This window comes from Sceloporus undulatus, chromosome 7 (assembly GCF_019175285.1).
Source record: "Sceloporus undulatus isolate JIND9_A2432 ecotype Alabama chromosome 7, SceUnd_v1.1, whole genome shotgun sequence".
Lineage (NCBI taxonomy): Eukaryota > Metazoa > Chordata > Lepidosauria > Squamata > Phrynosomatidae > Sceloporus > Sceloporus undulatus.
Window position 1 is genome coordinate 26,590,744 of NC_056528.1, and position 20,312 is coordinate 26,611,055.

At 43.7% G+C, this 20,312-nt stretch overlaps 3 protein-coding genes across 5 annotated transcripts in view; all 3 read right to left on the reverse strand.

Annotated features, from left to right (window-relative positions):
* Positions 1 to 4,462, reverse strand: part of YJU2 (YJU2 splicing factor homolog) — a 7,568-nt gene extending 3,106 nt beyond the window's left edge. The window contains exons 1-5 of the mRNA XM_042479822.1: positions 4,323 to 4,462; positions 3,642 to 3,742; positions 2,496 to 2,640; positions 1,527 to 1,661; positions 368 to 549 (exon numbers count right to left, since the gene is read on the reverse strand). Of these exons, the coding sequence (XP_042335756.1) occupies positions 368 to 549; positions 1,527 to 1,661; positions 2,496 to 2,640; positions 3,642 to 3,742; positions 4,323 to 4,346 (587 nt within the window). The 5' untranslated portion in view covers positions 4,347 to 4,462. The remainder of the gene's footprint in view (positions 1 to 367; positions 550 to 1,526; positions 1,662 to 2,495; positions 2,641 to 3,641; positions 3,743 to 4,322) is intronic.
* Positions 4,463 to 6,056: 1,594 nt separating this feature from the next.
* EBI3 (Epstein-Barr virus induced 3) lies at positions 6,057 to 10,838 on the reverse strand. Of its 3 annotated transcripts, none has more exons than XM_042479173.1 (7): positions 10,551 to 10,838; positions 9,667 to 9,751; positions 9,032 to 9,298; positions 8,728 to 8,842; positions 8,135 to 8,307; positions 7,429 to 7,592; positions 6,057 to 6,734 (listed from the first exon to the last, which is right to left on the reverse strand). In XM_042479173.1, exons 1-7 carry the CDS (start codon positions 10,599 to 10,601, stop codon positions 6,582 to 6,584), a joined length of 1,008 nt encoding a protein of 335 aa, XP_042335107.1. In that variant the 5' UTR covers positions 10,602 to 10,838; the 3' UTR covers positions 6,057 to 6,581. The 3 variants fall into 3 exon arrangements, with proteins under 3 accessions (XP_042335107.1, XP_042335106.1, XP_042335108.1); XM_042479172.1 differs by having other exon boundaries at positions 9,032 to 9,307; positions 10,551 to 10,837; XM_042479174.1 differs by having other exon boundaries at positions 9,032 to 9,286; positions 10,551 to 10,835.
* A 1,219-nt stretch (positions 10,839 to 12,057) lies between these two features.
* The window catches only part of LOC121936543 (procathepsin L-like), an 8,804-nt gene continuing 549 nt past the window's right edge, over positions 12,058 to 20,312 (reverse strand). Inside the window, exons 3-10 of the mRNA XM_042478865.1 lie at positions 19,686 to 19,756; positions 19,552 to 19,558; positions 18,575 to 18,697; positions 17,626 to 17,784; positions 16,624 to 16,848; positions 14,761 to 14,929; positions 13,511 to 13,625; positions 12,058 to 12,447 (exon numbers count right to left, since the gene is read on the reverse strand). Of these exons, the coding sequence (XP_042334799.1) occupies positions 12,348 to 12,447; positions 13,511 to 13,625; positions 14,761 to 14,929; positions 16,624 to 16,848; positions 17,626 to 17,784; positions 18,575 to 18,697; positions 19,552 to 19,558; positions 19,686 to 19,756 (969 nt within the window). The 3' untranslated portion in view covers positions 12,058 to 12,347. The remainder of the gene's footprint in view (positions 12,448 to 13,510; positions 13,626 to 14,760; positions 14,930 to 16,623; positions 16,849 to 17,625; positions 17,785 to 18,574; positions 18,698 to 19,551; positions 19,559 to 19,685; positions 19,757 to 20,312) is intronic.

Sequence of the window (20,312 nt, forward strand, 5' to 3'; positions counted from 1 at the left end):
TGCCACAACAAACTACAAAGCCCAAGATGCCATAGGATGGAGCCATGAGAGTTCTAAGCAGTGTCAAATTGCATTATTTCTACAGTGTAGATGCAGCCATGTCATGAAATGATCTTGTTGACCTTGAGCCAGTCATTCTCTCCAGATTTGACCTACCTTGCAGGGTTGATGGGAGGAAAAAAGCTTGGAAATGAGGAAAGATGGCGTTATAAATAAATACACATGGAATTTTGAAAAGGAGGACCATCACACTGCAATATCCCAGAGCACAAGGACAGGGCATCCTGGAGGCAGGGCTCTGAAAAATTACTCTTTTGGACTACACCTCCCAGATGTTGGCTCAGGGGCAAACCCATAGGACCCTCACTTCATCTCCTGTTTGTCTTCCTCTATCTCCCGTTGTTTTTGCTGCTCCTCATACTCCTTGTACTGCTGCAGCATGGATTCAAAGTCCACGTGGGCCTGGCGCTGGTTCAGCTCTTTCAACTCCTGCAAGTTCTCCAGAACTTCCATCTCTAGCTTGGAATCTTTGGTTCTGTTCTCCAAAACCTTGCAAGATAAAGAGAAGGGAAAAAGCAAATGTGGCCATTAAGAACCTGAGGATTTGGGAAACAGGGGAGGCAGAGAAAAAAGAGTTAGACCAAAGTCAGCTCTTCCCAATTTCAAGGCCTTCATTCCAACTCGCATTACTTGGATGATGAACAATGGGCAGAAGCTGCAATTCTGGGTTGCATCAATAGGAATATAGTGTCTAGATCAAGGGAAGTAGTAGTGCCACCTATTCTGTTTTGGTCACCTGGAATACCAAAATTCAAGAAGGATGTGGACAATTTGGAATGTGTCCAGAGAAGGGTGGCCAGAATAATCAAAGGTCTAGAAATCAAACCTTATGAAGAACGACTTAGGGAGCTGGGGATGTTTAGCCTGGAGAAGACTAAAAGGTGATACAACAGTAAATAGCTGAACAGATGGCTTGCAGAAACTGCAGTGAGATTGTTTTCTGCTGCTCCAGGGACTAAAACACAAACCAATAGATTCAAGTTACAGGAAAAGAAATTCCACCTCAACATCTTATAACAAGTGGAATAACTGTCACGGAAGGTAGAAGACTCTCCTTCTTTGGAAGTCCTTGAGTAGAGGTTGGATGGGTATATTTCAGGAATGCTTTAGCTGTGTCTTCCTGCATGGCAGGGGGCTGGACTTGACGGTCTTTGTGGTCCCATCCATCTCTAAGATTCTTTGATTCTACAAACAATATTTGGGCCAATCATTACAAGAAACTAGTACTAAGAGGTGCCTTGGAAAGTGCTGGGCTCTCCTTAACTGGGGTGATTTAAGCAAAATCAAGGATGTTATGGTTACCAGAGTGGTGGGACCAGAGCAAGCCTTGGACTACATGTGGACCTCGTACTCCACTCCTGTGACACCTTAAGCCCCCCTCCACTCCCCCAAAGCTCCAATTAAAGGGGAGGACCAACAACAGCACAATTTTCAGGTAATCTGACACACACACTGAAAAAAAATACCTTCATGGGATTGTTCAGTTCTTCATCCTCTCTCTCTTTCTGCAAACGTTTCTCTTCCTCCTCCAGCAGCTTCTCGGCTTGGAAGTTCCGCGTGGCGCCATGCTCCATGGCATAGTCCGTGTTCTCAGGATCTGTCTGAACAGGGCACGAGAAACCCAAGAGAACTATTATATCAGGGCCACATTGAACAAGATGGAACAATGGATGCAAGCTACAGGAAAAGAGATTCCACCTCAACATTAGGAAGAACTTCCTGACAGTAAGGGTTGTTCGACAGTGGAACAAACTCCCCCGGAGTGTAGTGGAGTCTCCTTTCTTGGAGGTCTTTAAACAGAGGCTGGATGGCCATCTGTTGGGGATGCTTTGATTTGGATTTCCTGCATGGCAGGGGGTTGGACTGGATGGCCCTTGCGGTCTCTTCCAGCTCTATGATTCTATGATTCTATGATTAAGATGCTCTCTCATCTAGGAGCCACTGAGTGGAAGGAAGAACTTCTAAAACAACCAAAAATCCTGCCCTTAGTTTGGGACTCCAACCAAAGGACTGATCAAAAGTTGTTGTGTACATTCAAGTTGTCAGAGCAAGGAATACAGTGGTCCCTCCACGTTCGCTGGGGTTAAGGGTGAAGGACCCCCTTAAATATGGAAAAACCACAAATAAAAAGACATTATTCGTTTTACCTAAGAGAACACTCTCTAGGAATCTCCAGATCCTCCAGCGCAACTCTATGGTCAATATCTGCCCGAAGCTGATCATAGAATCATGCTGGAGGACCTACAAATGCCTATAGAAGTGTTTTCTCTAGGAATCTCTAAGTTCCCCAGCACAACTCTATGGTCAACCTCTGACAAAGTAGAGCTGGAGGACCTAGAGATTCCTAGAGAGAATGTATTAATCAAAAACACAAATAATCAAAGCAGTAAAAGTCAAAGCCACAAATGCAGAGGGCCAACTGTAGAACCCTTTACCTTGAAAGTGATCTCTGCAAGGCAGCGGGTACATTTAATGTAAAAACGAAAGATAGGAAGCCCCAGGTACGACTCATTCTGAACCGTCTCCTTCCGTGCGTTGAACTTCTTGCCTTTGTAGATGTATTCGCCACACGTCTTGCACCTATAGGGTTTAAAGGAAGGTTTTTGAAAGGGTTTAAAAAGAGGGGAGAGGACTATAGGAAAAATGAAATGAGGAGCCCATACCCTTTATTTGTTTGATTTATATCACACTTTTCTCCCAAAAGGACTCTAAGCAGCTGACAAGATAAATTAAAACTGAATGTCTGAAAGGATATGGAATTTTTAAAAAAGCATTAAACCGCACAGCCAATTAAAATGCTGTTTTTAAGACATTAAGAATCAGAAGGCAATGGCAAAATTCTTCTGAGGAAATCTTGCCAAGAAAACTCTGGTCCAAGACACACTGCAGAAATAATCCAGTTTGAGACTGCTTTAACTGCCTTGCTGAATGCAAGGGAATCCTGGGAACTGTAGTTTTGTGAGACATTTAACCTTCTCTGTCAGAGAGCTCTGGTGCCACAATAAACTACAATTCTCAGTGCTAGGGAATCCAGGGAATAATAGTTTACTGTGGCACCAGAGGTCTTTGTCATGTTGAGGTGGAATCTCTTTTGCTGTAGCTCGCATCCATTGCTCCATTGGGTCCTATTCTCTGGAGCAGCAGAAAACAAGCTTGCTCCATTCCCAATATGACATCCCTTCAAATACTTAAATAGGGCTATCATATCAACTCTCAACCTTCTCTTCTCCAGGCTAAACACCCCCAGCTCCCTGAATCTTTCCTCATAGGGCTTTATGGTTTCCAGACCCTTCGCCATTTTAGTTGCCCTGCTTTGGACACATGGCTCCAGTTTCTCAGTGTCCTTTTTGAATTGTGGTGCCCAGAACTGGATGCAATATTCCAGGTGTGGGGCACTATGACTTCCCTTGATCTACACACTATACTTTTGTTGATGCAGCCTAAAATAGTGGTCCTTCACCCTGAACCCCGGCGAATGTGGAGGAAGGACCACTGTAATTCACTGTAAATCAAGTAGGACACAACTCCAACCAACACTCCAGGGCTTGTTTGTTTGTTTGTTTGTTTGTTTTTCCTCTCACCGCATGTTGAAGGGAGCCATCAACCGGACCACATATTGCCTGTCCTTTGGGAGCTTAAGTTTTGGGATTTTGGACGGATCGAAATCCGGCGGGTAATATTTCTGGAAGGAAAGGAAAGAAGGCGGCGTCAGTTCAAGTAACAGTTTGTTTTTCTTCACAGGTGTTCTGACAACGTACGTGAAACGATGCCCTTTGACCCCCCCCACTTTAAGTGCCGTCGCTCCGTCCTTTGGAAACCTTGGGATTTGTAGCTTTACCAGAGCCTTCAGCCTCCTCTGTCCAAAGAACTACGAATCCCAGGATGGAGGCAGGGAAGCCAAAACTGTACAAATAACCCATCTTGACACTACTTTTGCTCCCTGGGATTTGTAGCTTCAGCTTCCTCTGCCCAAAGCAAAGGGCTGGTGCCTCCCCCCAAACTACAAATCCCAGCATTCTGTAGGATGGAGCCAAAGGAGATGGACACAGTCTCCAATTTCCTCATCCTTATTTCCATAATCTGGGCCTATAACAGCCTTCCTGGCCTCTCCTTGGACCCAGGGAGTTATAGTTTCCTCCCTGCCGCCATTTTGTCCGCACAACAACCCTGCGAGGTAGGCCATTCCTCAGAAACCGCCCCCAGGACAGACAGACAGCCCCCAAAATCTCCCCTTCCCCTCATTTCTTGCCCCCTTCACTAACATTCAACACTTTCCGCTCCGACATTTTGACTCTTCGACGGTTTTCAGCCTTCTCTCCTCGGTTTACAGCTTCGCCCCGCCTCCTCTTTTCCTACTGGCTGCCGCGGCTCTTTTCCAGGGTTTCTATTGGTTGCTATGACAATCTATCCTCTCTCCTCTCGTTTTATTGGTTACTATGGATGTCTGTCAAGAATAAAGCCCGCCTTAATCATGTCGGACGCTTGTAGTCTTCTATGGAGGCGCGTCCTCCCCCATCGTCTCATTCTATTGGCTTTCATAACCGTCTGTCAAAGGTACGGGGCGTATCGCTCGCTAGCATATCGCTCTACTGCGTGCATAAGGAGGCGTGTCTTCCCTATGTTTGCATTCTATTGGCTTTCGTAACCGTCTGTCAAAAGTTAGGTAAGCCCCTCTCTAAGCATATTTTACCCTACTGCGTGCATAAGGAGGAGTGTCCTCCCCGTATTCACATTCTATTGGCTTCTGTGACCGTCTGTCAAGAGTAAGCCCCGCCTCTCGCTTAGAGTCTTCTATATGTGCGTAAGGAGACACGTCGTTCCGATCTGCAATTCTATTGGCTGATATAACTGTCTGTCAAGAGTAAGCCCCGCCGCAAAGGCCTCCTTCTCTTAAAGTCGTCCGACTGGACGCGTCAGCCGGCGTGTCCTCTCTAAAAGCGGTCCGATGGTGCAACAAAAGCCCTCGCGCCTTTGGTACCGGGACAGGAATTTGGGGAAGAAAAAAAAAGGATATGGTTTTGTTTAGTGTGCATATTTGTGAGAGGAATTAAAAGATACTGCTCTAAATTCTTCTTCCAGTACCAGGGCTTGAAGCAATTATAACTGTCTGTTTGGAAAAACAAAACAAAACACTTTTGCCTCTGAGCATGTGCAGAATTCTAGGAGAAGATTGTCTTTTGACCAAAACAGAACCCAGAAACATACGACAGCCTATGGCAAAAAAGAAGTTTGCCTCTGAGCATGGCAAGAGTTGTTCCCCCATGAAATGGCAAAGAAAACTCTCAAATTAAACAAAACAAAAGTGACATGTTCCTAGGCATGTACAGAGTTCCCCCAAGTGGCAGCGGAAAGGAAAGTGTAGAAACATTGGAAGCAACAATTCCAAGGATACTGTGTCTCTGAACATGGCAAGAGTGCCTTTCTCCATAATGAGAGAGAAGCCATTCCAATACCTCTCCACCCCCAAAAAGGTTCTGTACTGTGAACCATGTTGAGACCCTGAGTTTTCAACAGCATCATAATATAATTTTATAATTGGCTGCGACAGAAACTAGTGGCTGCCTGTCAGACAAGAAATGAACCCAAATTTAAAAGGACTTCATGGTGCTGAAGTTTATAATTTCTTCCTTATTAATTACTTCAATCATCTTGACCACACACTGATGTAGTTTAGTCCTGGTTTTCGGCAGTGAAATGTTGGACGGTTTGAAGCACAAATCAGTGCCACCATAAGGAACAGAAACTTGATTGTAAAACAAAAGTGAAAAAGGAGGAATAAGAGAACGTTGAATTTCCCCATGGAATTTTTAAAATAGATTTGCCAGCCAAACCAACGATGTAAGTTACACAGAGAAAGAGTCACAGAAGACCAAACGGCTTTGGCCAAAATGGGAATGGACGATGCAGCGGATTATACAAAAATCCCCTTGCTACAAGTGTTGTGGATGATAGGTTTTAAAGGTTCTGACAGAATAGAGTAAGGCGTAGGACCCAGATTTCGTTGGGAATTCAGATTTATTCAAAGCTAGCTGTCCCCAGCAGAATTCCCATTCCAACAGAACTGAGGCATCAAGCCAAAGAAAATGGTTACCTTTATAGGGAAACAGACAAAGAAAACTCATCTTCATCACCTCATTGGGCATTCACTCCAAACATATAAATTTCCAGCAGTCATAGCCCAGATACATGAATACATTTAAATATACTTTAAAATGCATTTGGCTACACCCCATTGTCTCTTATCAGCTACGCTGGCATTCAGAGGCCCTTCTGCCAGTGAAATTACATTCTTTATCATACTAAGGATCTTTGTTCCCTTTATACGCCTGGATGAACACTTACTTCACCTTGAACATCTCTACATCTGCCCCCCTTCTGCATTCCACTCTCCCAGAAGCCTCTATTCTAAACTACATGTACTTTAGTTCACCCTCATCTTTTATTCCATATATATATGACTCTTGCATATTACCAAACATTGATATTTGGGTTTGTCCACCTCACAAGGACCATATAGCCCATCATTCTGGGACCCAAGCTGTTCCAGAGGCTGGAGTACTCCAGGCACTGTATTCACCATTGTCAAGAAAGTCCTTCGCGGCGACTTGGACCTGGTACTTTACTCCAGAACGGATGCCAGTCAAGACGAAGTAGGTTTGCTCGGTCGGCCTGGTCTGAGAGAGAGAAAACAGTAAGCAGAAACAGATTATTGATCTTCTTTAAAACTTATGTCATTTAATGAAAAGCCCTGTGGCCTTGCATCTTGAGGATCCAAAGTGGATGTCATCTTACAAACTACCCCAAACAATGAAAAACTGCATCTTGAATGCTTTCATACCTTTCCACTTTCCAAATTAATCCTCTGCCTTCCCACCTTCTCAGCTGCCTGTAAAATGTCCCCATTATTATTATTATGTTTATGTTTATGTTTATTTGTATAGCACCATAGGCTTTACATAGCACTTTACATGGGAGAGAAAACAACAACCCAAAATAGAAACAAAAGCCTAAAACTACAAACATGATTATAAAAATAGTAAAATATTACTATAACAAGGTTAAAGCAATACTATAAAAGTGTAAATTAATACAAATAATACAAGTCCCAGTTTCTCTCTCTTTCTCTCTCTTTCCCCTCCTTTGTCCTCAGCTTACTTCTATTGCTGCAAATTGAGTTCAAAGTGCAAAAGTAGCTTCTTTCAACTATATTGATTTGGCAGGAACAATCCTGATTAATCTTCTGCTTTCCCACTTTTCCATCTGCTTTTAAAATGTCCCAGTTTCTCTCTCCTCCTCCCGCTTTCCTCTCCTTTGTCCTCAGCTTAATTCCATTGATGCAAACTGAGTTCATTTCTCTCTATTTCTTACCGACTTGTTGGTGTTAGATCCCTCCCTCCAGTAACGGACCATGTACTTCAAGGGGAAATATTCAGGTAGGAGCCACGAACCAGGAGGTTTCCATTCCAAAAGGAGCTTTTTCTTTTCTCTTTGGATCGGAGAGACCTTCACATCCTCTGGGGGGTCCGGCTTGACTACAAAAAAAACCACAACACAATAAAGGGAATGATACACAACGGGGGTAAGGATGGTGAGGGGTACAATGAGGGCACTGCCACATCAATAAAAATTGAATGAAATTTTTCTTTCAGTCTCCCAGATTTTAGTATTACGTGGAGTGAGACGCCAAAAATCGTCCGCACCTAAAACTCTTCTATTTGCTGTGCTTGGATTCCCTGGATTGCTTTGCCAGATCTCTTTTCTTGTGATGCTTCAAATGTGACACTAGTGAAGTTTTAAGTGTGTGCCATGATGCTAGAAATTTGCGGAGTAAAAGAAAATTTTTGGCTGGGGTACAGAATGTGTGGTTTGAATGTTGGGCTAGGACTCTGGAGACCAGCGTTCAAATCCCAGCTCGGCCATGGAAACCCATATAACATAACATAACATAATATATCCTGTATATTATATATTATAACATGCACTTCTGCAGAATACTAATATCAGAATCCCATACAGTGAAGTAAGCGCAGTTAGAGCAACGTACACTAGGCATAGTAATTTGGTAGCAACTCACGGATCTCGTCCAGGAAGATGAAAAAGAGACTCGTGGCTGTCCCCAGAGGGTTCACGGCTGTCACGTTAAGCACATAGGGATCGATAGCGAACATCTGGATGTTGGGGATGAAGCAGCTGTTGGCCCCTGGAATGGGTTGGATGCACTCATACACCTCTCCTTCCCAACCATACCTAGTGCATAAAGAGGGGCAGATTGAGCACAGCATGCCCTGTCCAGCTGCTAAGAATCATCAAGTTGGAAGGGCCATCTAAGGGCCATCCAGTCCAACCCATCTCTGCCATGCAGGAAGACACAACCAAAGCATTCCCTTACTGTCGGGAATTTCTTCCTAATGTTTAGGTGGAATCTCTTTCCCTGCAGCTTGAATCCATTTGCTGCTGCTATTATTACTATTATTACTATTATTATTTTCTTATATCCCTCCTTTCTCCCAACTCTAGTTTCTGGAGCAGCAGAAAACAAGCTTGCTCCATCCTCAACAGGACATCCCTTCAAGTATTTAAAAATAGTTATCATGTCTTCCGCAGGTTTGTTGTGAGCTACTCTGCATCGCAGTTCTAAGAGGATAAAAATAAAACAAAATAAAATACTTGTATGTGGCGAAGAAAGAAGTGGGCATGTGTGTCTCCGTTTCCAAACTCCAGGTGCAATTGGCGGCCGGGTAACTTGCGGACCAGCATCGGACAACAGGTTTCTCAGGAGGGTCTGGCGGAAGAAGGGGGGGAAAGATAGATAAATCTTGCCAGGAAAATCCCATGTGAGGTTTACCCTTAGGGCCACCATAAGTCTGAAATGACTTGGAGGCACCCAACAGCAACAACAGTCAAGACAAAATGCAAAAGGTAACAAACAAAGGAGGAATGCACTGTGTTTTCATTTTTTGTTATTACTCACAGCCCAGCTTGAGATGAATCCGTTTCAGCCTCCGTCCGGTGGCCAGATCATGGCATGTGTATTCCCCTTCTTGTGCAAAACTGGGGTTCCTCAAGACCAGGTTGCCATCCTTGCTTGCCGCCTTCAAAATGGGCACCAATGTGCCATTTACACGCCATTGCACTGTGGATGCATTTTCTGGGATGGAGCAGGGCAAGATCACTTCTGGGACGCCATAGTTAACATACTGCTGGTGTGCCGAACCATCTGTGTTTCCTACACACACACATACACCCCCCAAAAATATAATCTCTTTGAAAAATATCTATTATAAGGCCTGTTGCCTTCTACTCGATTCAGTGTCAGAGAAAGACACAAAGAATACTTTAGAAAATGACATACTCGACTATAAGTCAACTTCATATATAAGTCGAGGGCAGGTTTTAGGGCCAAAATTATGGATTTTGATATGACCCGTGGATAAGTCGAGGGCAAAAGTTAGGCTGAAATTTTGGCTACGGGGGAATGACTAGAGAAGCAAGGAAGCAAGGTGCTAGACCTCAAGAGTTTCCCCATGGCTTTGCAACCCAGAATCAAATGGTTAAGCAGCCAACATGTCAACCTTCTCCATCTACCTCCCTTTCCCAGTTTGGTACCTCCTTCTCGCTGGAGCAAAACTGGATCTTCGGACAAACTGGAGCAGGATGATACGATGAAGACAAACATCAGTATCCATTGCATCTTCAACGTGAAGGAGAGAGAAAGAGGAGTTTTAAATGTTGGCATGTGGGACATGTCTCACTATGAAACGTTCCCAAGCTTACCGTTCCAAAATGATTTTTAAAACTAATTTTAATCTAATATGCGCATGTGTGTGTCTTCAAGTCTCCTGTTGACTTCTGGAGACCCCATAAATTTCATAAGGTTTTCTTGGGCAAGGAAGACTCAGAGAGGTTTCTTTATATGGGATTCATTGGTGGCCTCCGATGCAAATCCTAAGCCCTGCTTAGCTTCCAAGATCAGAGGGAATATGGTACCTTTAGAATATTAAAGCTTTGGGGGTCTTGAAGGCTTGCCAAGAAAAACCCACAAAGGAGGAAGGAATTGGCAAAACCACCTCTGACTCTTCCTAACCTAAGAGTTTAATAATGTAATGTTAGTGTTGTTTTAGATTGTATGCTTAGCAGGTTTTTATTCTTTTTATTCTTTTCTTATTTGATTTGGCCCTTGCTATGTAAAGCACTGTGCAAACTTTACAACCCTCTATAAATAAACAACAACAACAAGTTGACCAGTGACTTGAAGGGACTTATACACACATATATAATATGCAAAGTATACCATACCTTGATATATATCCTAAACACACTAAAGGTACCAAATCCTTTCTGATCTTGGAAACCAAGGAGGGTCATCCCCGGCTAGGACTTGGATGGGAGACCCATGAATCTTCCTTGCCTAAGGAAAAAAAACCTATCAAATTATGGATTGCCATAAGGAGACAGAGAACTTGAAGGCACACAAAAAGATTAAAACTCACCAGAAGGAAAGAATTCACTCTTCCAGGAGGAAAAGGATAAGAAGCATCCATCTCTTTCTCTTCAGAAATCTAGATCTTGTTCTGGTCTTCTCTCACTTTGGTGCTGCTTTTCCCCATCCTCCAAACTTGGCTCAAAAGTCTCTTCGCTTCCCATAAGGAGGGCCAATTCCCAGAGATCAGCTGTGACCACCTTTTGACTTGGATTTCCTTTTCTGTCACAACACACACACAGAGACACATACACAACACCCCAGTGGGGACATCCGGAATGACAAAACTGTGCCTGGAGAAAAGCAAGAGGGAGATGTCCAGTTGTTTGGGTCTGCATGCCTGGACTTTGCTCTCCCTTGCAAAGGCGGATTATCAGGCGGCTTCTGACTTATGGCAACCTATCATGGGGGGTTTCTTGGCAAGGTTTTTTCAGGGAAGGTTTGCCATTGCCTTCTTGTGGCTGAGAGAGTGTGACTAAGGTCACCCAGTGGGTTTGCATGACCGAGCGGGGACTTGAATCCTGGTCTCCATAGCCCAGCACTCAAACCGCTGCGCCACACTGGCTCTCATACCTGTCAACATTTCACAGATGAAATCCAAGACTCGTGTGGCAAAGCAACATTTCGTCCATGTTACGCTGAACAATGCTGACAATGCAACAGCTTTGTTTGTTTTGTTTTTCAAGGAGCAAAAGTTATGGCTGAGGAAAGACCCACAAGTTAGCAGAGGCTGCAGCAGTTTGCTTTTGCCTGATGGCGCTGGGAAGGGCAAGATGCTTCCCCTCCTGCCCCTGAGTTAACTGAACGGAAACTACTTTTGCACTTTGAATTGAATTTGTGGTTCCCAATCCATTTACTCATTAACAGAGGAAGCCACACAATGTTGTCTAAACATCAGCAACCAAGCAAATCCTAACTCAGAGTGCCAGTCAAGGACATTTTGGTCCCATTTGTTGCTGTTGTGTGCCTCCAAGTCATTTCGGACTTATGGTGACCCTAAGAAGAACCTGTCACCAAGTTTTCTAGGGCTGAGAGTGTGGGTCCTTTTCACAGCACTGAGCCAACTATCTCCCATTCTACAAAATGCAGAATCTTGCACTTGTCTGTGTTGAAATTCATTCATTCTATTCATTTCAGCCCAATTTTCTAGTTTATCAGGGTCTTTTTGAATTCTTTTCCTATCTTCCAAGCGTCTTCTCTCCAGTTTGTGTCACCCCTCCATCCACACACCCATCCATCCCTTTACTTTTCATTCCACCCTTTTCCCAGTGGGTTTCTATAGCTGAGCTGAGATTCGAACTCTGGTCTTCAGAGTCGCAGTCCAACGCTCAAACCAATGCACCACTTTGGCTGCTTTGCAAGACCCACATTTTCCCAATATCTTTGTCCCAATGATCAAAATTGCATGTTCATTTTAATATACCACCACCCTCTGGGTCCTTTCAGCATTGCACACTACTAAACCTATGTGAAGTTGCGACTCAAGTCAGAGCTTAAAAGCGAGTCAAACGTTGCAATCTTTGCAGGATCTTTATTTTTATGATGCATAGATATAGATATATAGATATAGACATAGCATTTTTTTCCCCAAGCAGTTGAACATCTTTGACTATGGCGACCATGGCTGCCATTTTGAAAGCGTGCCAAAAATGGCAGATTCGTTGCCCTGGCAGTGGATCGTCCCACAGTCTTGCAAACTGTGGTTTTTGGGGAAGGCGGCAACGTTTCAACTTGGCCGTTCGACATCTTGGCCATCCGAAGCAGAGAAGGTTTTGGAAAAGGGGATCTCGTCTTCGCCTTTCCGCGGTCACAGGGTGGGATAACTGGCTTGGTTGGCCACCCCACAGTGATTGTCGACCCCTTTCACCAATCGCATGTAACCTTGTTCACCCCAGTTCTCTGTCCAGCTGCGGGAGAGTCAGAGAAAAGGGGCGCATGAGATTTTATTTGTAGTTTTATTACTTTATTATTTCATGGTGTTTATAGCCAACATTTCTCCCAGCATTTCTCATGAAATATGGGCCAATGCCATCAGGCCTATCCTTAAGATACAGATCCCTCCATCTGTCCATCTGCCTTGGTCCAGGACTCAGAGGGAGAGAAGAATGCTGGACCTGATCCTCTTCCCCTCAACCATTCCCTTCTCCTTCTGTGTCGTGTCTTAGATTGTAAGCATGAAGGCAGGGAACCATCTAATTAAATGATTTTATGTACAGCGCTATATAAATAAAGCTTAATAATAATAATAATAATAATAATAATAATAATAATAATAATCCCCCCTGATACTCCTCCTGACATTCCTCCCAACATAGGAACTTTCTCTTCTGTTTTGTTTTTAATAAATAACAAATATGTATTTTAAATCCCACAATATATCTATAATCCACTATTATCAGACAACGAGAAAGACATTGACCTTATTTTTATAAGGCTTCATCTTATACTTGTTCTTTACTTTATCAGTTCCATCGACGTCGCTAAAACTAGACTTGGATACTTCTCATCCAATCGCATTGAAATCCTTCGAATCATATAGTTTCCATTAAACTATCATGTTTTCTAATGGTTTTTCTATTATTAGTTGCTCTCTTTTGCTTCTGACAAATTTCCACTTTGTTTTATCTATGTCTGGTAGTTTTTTTTCCCCCTCCCTTATGCATTACATAGATTTGGCCATATGTTTTTTCCCATCGTCTGTAACTTTAGCCTATTCTTCCCTTTCTCTTTCTCTTTCTTGACAATTTATTTCCTAGCAATGGGCTATTCTGTCCATTTGCACCATTTACTACTTTTAATTGTTGGTAGCTCCTCATTTTTCCACATTTGAGTATATCGGATATAGGAACTTTCAGTTTTGGCACAAATTGACCAAATATCTTCATATTCAGATGAAAAGACCATCCATTCATTTATGAACAGAGATCATGCGATCTCTCCTTCTCCCGAAATCTCCATCCTGCTTCTCACCTGTTTTTCAGGATCCAATAGTCCGTGTTTGTCCCACCTTCCTGGACCGTGCCATAGCCGACCGCCAGCATGGCATGGTTCACAAAATGGCTGCACCAACTGCTGGCAAAAACTCCTAGAAGAGATTTGGAGTCGGGAAGGAGGGATCAGGGACAGAAAACGGAGAGCAACATGAACCCCTTTAAACATACAGACACAACTCCAGGATTATCACTACTCTGAAACCCATCTCACACACCAAGAAAAAGACATTTCATCATATCTCAACCGTGTTTATAGATTATTCCCAAATGTCTCGGAATATAAGCCGTCCCTCTATATTTGCAGGTTAAGCAGATTTAATTCTTCGTGGCTGACTGTATTTGCAGCCACTGTCCTACATGCAATGGAAGGAATATGTTCTCCCTAGGCATCTTTAGGTCCTCCAGAACAACTCTATGGTCAACCTCTGGAGGAAATTGACCACAAAAATGCTCAACAAAATGCGTAGAGAAATGCCTAGGAATGCCTAGAGAAGTGTACTGTATACTCATGTATAAGTCTAGAAATTTAGGTCCAAAAATTGACCCCAAAAACCTGGGTTGACTTATCCACAGGTCAATGAAAGTATTGTATCTTAACACTTATTTAAAAGAAGGAACCATCCGCTGATGGAAGGTATGGACCGTCAAAGCATGGAGCCCCATTACTCTCCCATCCATTCAGCCTTAAGAGTAGTTATGGCTGTTGGGATTTTGTACGTTCTTTGACATTGTTTTCCTTTGCGTCTTTCATTACATGCCCCTAAGTTTTACCCTCGACTTATCCATGGGTCATATCAAAATCCGTAATTTTGACCCCAAAACCTGCCCTCAACTTATACATGAGCTAAACTTATAGTCAAGTATACACAGTATGTGAAAATCATTGTACATGAAGAGTCCCAAAACGGGTCTGTCTCATAATACACAGGCCCATGTTTGTGGTTATTCTTCATTTGGGGGGGGGGGATCCTGCACCCCGAAAACCCACAAAGATTGAAGGCTGATGGTAGACCTGGATGGTTTCAGCACCATGGAGAGCTCCTTTAAAGTCTGGCCTTTACATATTACAGTACCTTCTAGACTAGAGCTCTTTTAAAGCATGGATTAAAACCTGGAGTGGATTCATCACCCCACTGACATGGAAGTCACCAGTCATCACTGTTATTCTGCTCTTCAGCAAACACCCATCATATCCAAGGACGCTTCTGTGTCCAAACAGCACCTCACCAGATTTATAGAAATGGAACAAGAAGCTCCTGGCATCGACAGCCACTGAAACTGGCCCCACCGCTGCCACGGCTTGCTCCAGGGCCTTTTCACTCCCCGCTTGGACTTGCACCAGGGATGTACAGTTCCCCGCGCGCACCTGAGCATTGTAGCGGCACCCCGATTCCTCCTGGAGGAAGAAGAAAACGCGGTGAGAGGGAGGTGTTGGTTTCAAACTGAGGCACTGCATACTATTTAAAGGAGAATTAGGCCATTTGTGGCCCACCAGATATGACTGGACTGCAACTCCCATGAGCCCTAGCAATGGTGATGGATTGTAAGGGTTACAGCCCAGCAGCATCATGGTGCCAACAGTTCCCCAGCCCTGGATTGCAGCCCAAATAATGGCAAATGTATTTGGAGAGATGATTGAAAATACGCCCTCCCCACTAAAAACAGTGAGTACAGAGCTTAGAATGAATTACTTTTTAAAAGAAACTAGTTACCTTACTCATTTGACTGTTCCCCCGACATATTAACTTCTTACTATTAACTGTAGTCAAGCAAAGTAACTCACTTTAGTTATCATTATAACGCTGAAAACACAGAGCGTGTTCTCTGGCTCCCCCAAGTGGCCAATTCAGAAAATCCATCTTAGAAATTCTGGGGGGGTATGCAAAGGATGGCTGCAGAATTAATACAATTCAACACGGCTTTAACTGTCATGGTTCCACACTAAGGAATCCTGGGATTTGTTGTTTTGCCGTGGCACCAGAGATCTCCACAGAGAAAGCTAAATCGCTTGCCAAACTATAAATCCCAGAATGCCATATCACTGAGCCATGCAGTGTCAGCCTGCATTGATTCCGCAGTGTGGGGGCTGCCTGAGACATCAACACACTCCTTAAGTGACCCATTCCCTATTCAACAGAAAAGCTGGAAATGACAGGAAAATGTAAAGGTCAGAAAATTGAAATGAATAGATATAGGGTGCGGGACACCTGGTTTAAGGAGACTATGTGTGAAAAAGATCTAGGAGTCCTATTATACCACAAGTTGAACATGAGTCAACAGTGTGATGCGGCAGCTAAAAAGGCCAATGTGATTCTAGGCTGCATCAATAGATGTATAGTGTCTAGATCAAGGGAAGTAATAGTGCCACTCTATTCTGCTTTGGTCAGGCCCCACCTGGAAAACTGTGTCCAGTTCTGAGCACCACAATTCAAAAAGGACATTGAGAAACTGGAGCCATGTGTCCAAAGGAGGGCGACTAAAATGGTGAAGGGTCTGGAAACCATGAAGCCCTATGAGGAACGCCTTAAGGAGCTGGGGATGTTTAGCCTGGAGAAGAGAAGGTTAAGAGGTGGTACGAGAGCCCTGTTTAAATATTTGAAGGGATGTCATATTGAGGAGGGAGCAAGCTTGTTTTCTGCTGCTCCAGAGACTATGATCTGGAGCAATGGATGCAAGCTCCAGGAAAAGAGATTCCACCTCAACATTAGGAGGACCCTCCTGAGAGTAAGGGCTGTTTGACAGTGGAACACACTCCTTCCTCAGATATTATAGTGGAGTCTCCCTCCTTGGAGGTCTTTAAACAGAGGCTGGATGACTATCTGTTGGGAGTACTTTGAATGAGAGTTCCTGCATGGCAGATTGGGGTTGGACTGGAGGGCCCTTGGAGTCTCTTCCAACTCTAGGATTCTATGACAATTCTGGGTTTTATAGGTACAAAAAAGCAAAACGAAGCCCCGTCTTAGCTTGTTGCTCAAAAACAATAGATACCTATGCCCAAGACCTTGTAAAACAGACAAATCCCAGTATCCCAGTAACTCACTATAAAAATGAATTGGGTAGGAGACCCATGGGCCTATGGATCTCTCATACCTTTTCCAGGTAGGGATAGTCCTGCTCCGAGTTGATGCCTCCGTTATCCCGCACATACTCAAAGGCCCGGGTGATATATCCTCCCCGACAGCCGTGGTTGCCCAGCTTCCAGGAGCAGTCGATGAGGTTTTGTTCACTCAGCGCAACCAGTTTCCCAGTCTTCTTAAACAGCAATCCTTCCAATGCACCGGTGGCGCTGAACGCCCAGCATGCACCGCAATGGCCCTAGAAATCCAGATGGAAAGAAGATGCATCTTAGGCGTTTATCACACAAAGGAGGTTGGGAGTTTATCCCGTGAATATCCCGGGAAAATTGCGCAAGTACATGAAACTATTTCACGTTGCCATGAAAATGGTCACAAAGAAACATTAACACACATCTTTGAACTTTCGAGATTTCGGCAACAATGCATTTCCAGTATCACTTTATTTGCGCAATTGCGTGTGATAATCATCCGCGCAATCACTCACCGTTTTTGCTTTACTTGCGGGATGCTTTAAATGAGCTTTAATCTCTCTTTAATGCCAAAATTAGCCCTGGTGTGATAAACTCCTTACACTGAGTTATCATCTAAGGGAGAATTGTTATAAAATGATGCATAGGTGGTATTTAACGCCAGACAGGTTGTCAAAAATATCTAAGGGTGCATCTACATTGTAGAAATGATGCAGTTTGATACTGCTAGAAGATGTTTGCATTCTCTTTCCCCCTCCTTAGATAGATAGGGATTTCCTGCATGAAAACTCTCCTCTTTGTTTCTCTCATTTAAACAAACCCTGTGATTCAGGTCATTCCCCCTTTGGGACTAACAGATTTTCATCTGAACTATTGGCATTTCCAACCTATGGCGACCCGAAGGACGGGGTCTTCTTGGCAAGATTTGTTCAGAGGAGGAAACTACAAATAGGCTGGAGCCAGAGCAGCTGAAGTGGTGTCTAACTGCATTATTTCTACAGTACAGATGCACCTTCATCAGTCTTCCCAGGTGGATTTCAACTCGCCTGGTTTTTCACTGGGGTGACGTAACCTTTGGTGCGCCAATCCACTTCTTTGGGAACATCCTGATCGGTCGATCCTTGGAATAGAGCAACTTCTTTGCTGTGTCTTTGGACTGGATCAAGATGGAAGCCATTGAGCATCTGGTTAAACTCTACATCCGTCTGGGGAGGAAAACAGGGTTAATATTCTCCTTCTGTTTCCTCGGAGCATGTCAAGAGGAGGATGGTCAAGGTAATAAAAACCAAGGAATGGCTTATGCAACTGAGGATGTTTAGCTTGGAGAAGAGAAGATGGAGAAGTCATAGGATAGTGTTACTTCCCTCCACACTTCCTCTTTTTGATATCAAATGGATATGAAAGAAATGTGTGTTGGCACATAGTCGGGTGAAGTGGAAGGCTTTCATGGCCAGCATCCATAGTTTTTGGTGGGCTTTTCAGTTTATGTGGCCATGTTCTAGAAGAGTTTGTTCCTGACGTTTCGCCAGCATCTCTGGCTGGCATTTTCGGAGAATGCTGGCATGGTAGTGAGTGGGGTATATATATACTGTGTGGCCCTGGATTGTGACACATTATAAACCATCCTGGGCATAAAATGCTCTTTTGAAAACACTGAAATTCTGGACCATGCTAACAGATATTAGGTTTGAATGCACTGGGGAGCCACTGAAACCCGCAAGCACCTGGACAACCTCAACAGGAAAGAAAAAACCCTTAAAGTTAGCAAAGTTTGGCTACTGAAAAACACTAAAATCAGGAACAAGCAAAATGCAAATAGGTCAGGTTGTCCCGAGTGCGGATGCTGAGGATCGAATCCAGGACCTTCGGCATGCAAAGCTGAGACACTGACACTGAACTGAGCCATGCCCTCAGTCCAGCTAAATGGTGTCACCATTCCATCTCATGACACAATCTCAGCCTAGCAGGGTTGCCCCGAGTGCGGGTCTTGATTACCAAGTCGCCCAAGTGGTTCATAGCCAGCTGGAAACTGTGTTTGCCCAGAGAGGCCTCCAGGTTATGTTGCTCGATTCTCCGCAGGTTCTTCTCCCACACCGCCCGACGGAAGACCTCTTCCTCCTGAGAACATGGAAAGCATCAGTTACACAGCTGTGAGCAAATTATTTTGTTATTTGTATTTTGTTGGGGAACCAGAGCTCTCTGACAGAGAAGACTAAATTGTCACTCTTTACTACTGTTTTATGGTTCGTCGGCTTTTGCTGATTTTTGTTCCTCAAGGCGGATCTACTAACTATCTACTATCTATCTATCTATCTATCTATCTATCTATCTATCTATCTTCTATCATCCATCCATCCCCACCATCCATCATCCACATCCAGCCGTCTTCCATCCATCTACTAGTACTACATCTTGTATCAATCTACTGGTTGTCTATCTAGCTGTCACGTCGCTAGCTCTGTACGCTATATCTCGTCTTCTTCTTTTGACTGTCCGATCTATCTATCTATCTATCATCATATCTATCGATCTATCTAATCATCTTCGCCTCATCGACATCTATATCTTCTATCTCTATCTAATCTATCTATCATTGTTCCCTCCTCTCTCCCCTCTGTGTCTGTCTCCTATCTATCAATCAGATCTATGTCTTCTGTTGTTTGTCGAGCTGTATCTACATCATCTATCACCCACTTTCAATCACTCCTCTCCTCTCTGTCTAGAATATATATATATAATGTCTTCCATCTACTATCTATCTTCTATATCTATCTATATCATCTATCATGTGTTTGCCTATTAGTTACGTCGTGTTGTTGTATTGTTGTGTTGCAAACCATCGTGGCATTTTCTGGGGCGAGAGAGTTGAATGCCCAAACACCCAATGGATTTATATGGCCAAGGGGGGCTCAAACCCTGTTTCCAGAATCATAGTTGGAACACCAAACCATACACCACACTTGGGTCAATACCTCAACACTTCCAATACCAACCACATATACCATCTGCACTCTATCTGTTCTGTCTTCTATCTATCTATCATCTACTATCCATCTCCATCCACTCACCCACCCAATAGCAATATTGCCCCAGCTCAGTGCCTTACCTGGACATCTCGTTGGTGTTGTAGAAGTAGAGAGTCAGCCCATAGAGTCCTGCCCAGTATGTCTTGTAATCCTGGTGGAGTTGGAAAAGAGAGAAAAACCGTGTCTATGCATGTAGAAACTTTTAGTGACATGGGTGCATGGACACTATAGAAAATGAGCTTGATTATTGGTATCTCAGTGCTGCAACCCCATCCTATGGAATCCTTACACCTTCACCTTCTCTGCCAAAGAGTGCTGCTGGTACCTCATTGTTCAAGTCGTTTCCGTTATGGCGGCCTGGAGCGTTGGACAGGACTCTGGAAACCAGGGTTTGAATTTGGCTCGACATGAAACCCAATGGGTGACCTTGGGCAAGTCACACTCTTCAGCCTCAGAGGAAGGCAATGGCAAACCCCTTCTGGCCAAGGAAACCCCAAAAGGGGGTCAGAAATATTGCTTGAAGGCAATTAAACGAAAGGAGGCAACAAGGAGATAGCGAGAAACGGAATGGACTTTGTCAAATGGGAAATGACACAAGGTTTGTTATTTATTATTAATATATTATGATGATTATTATTATTATAATATAATTTCTGACCACAGAGTTGCACTGGAGGACCTAGATCTCCTAGGAGAACATATTATCC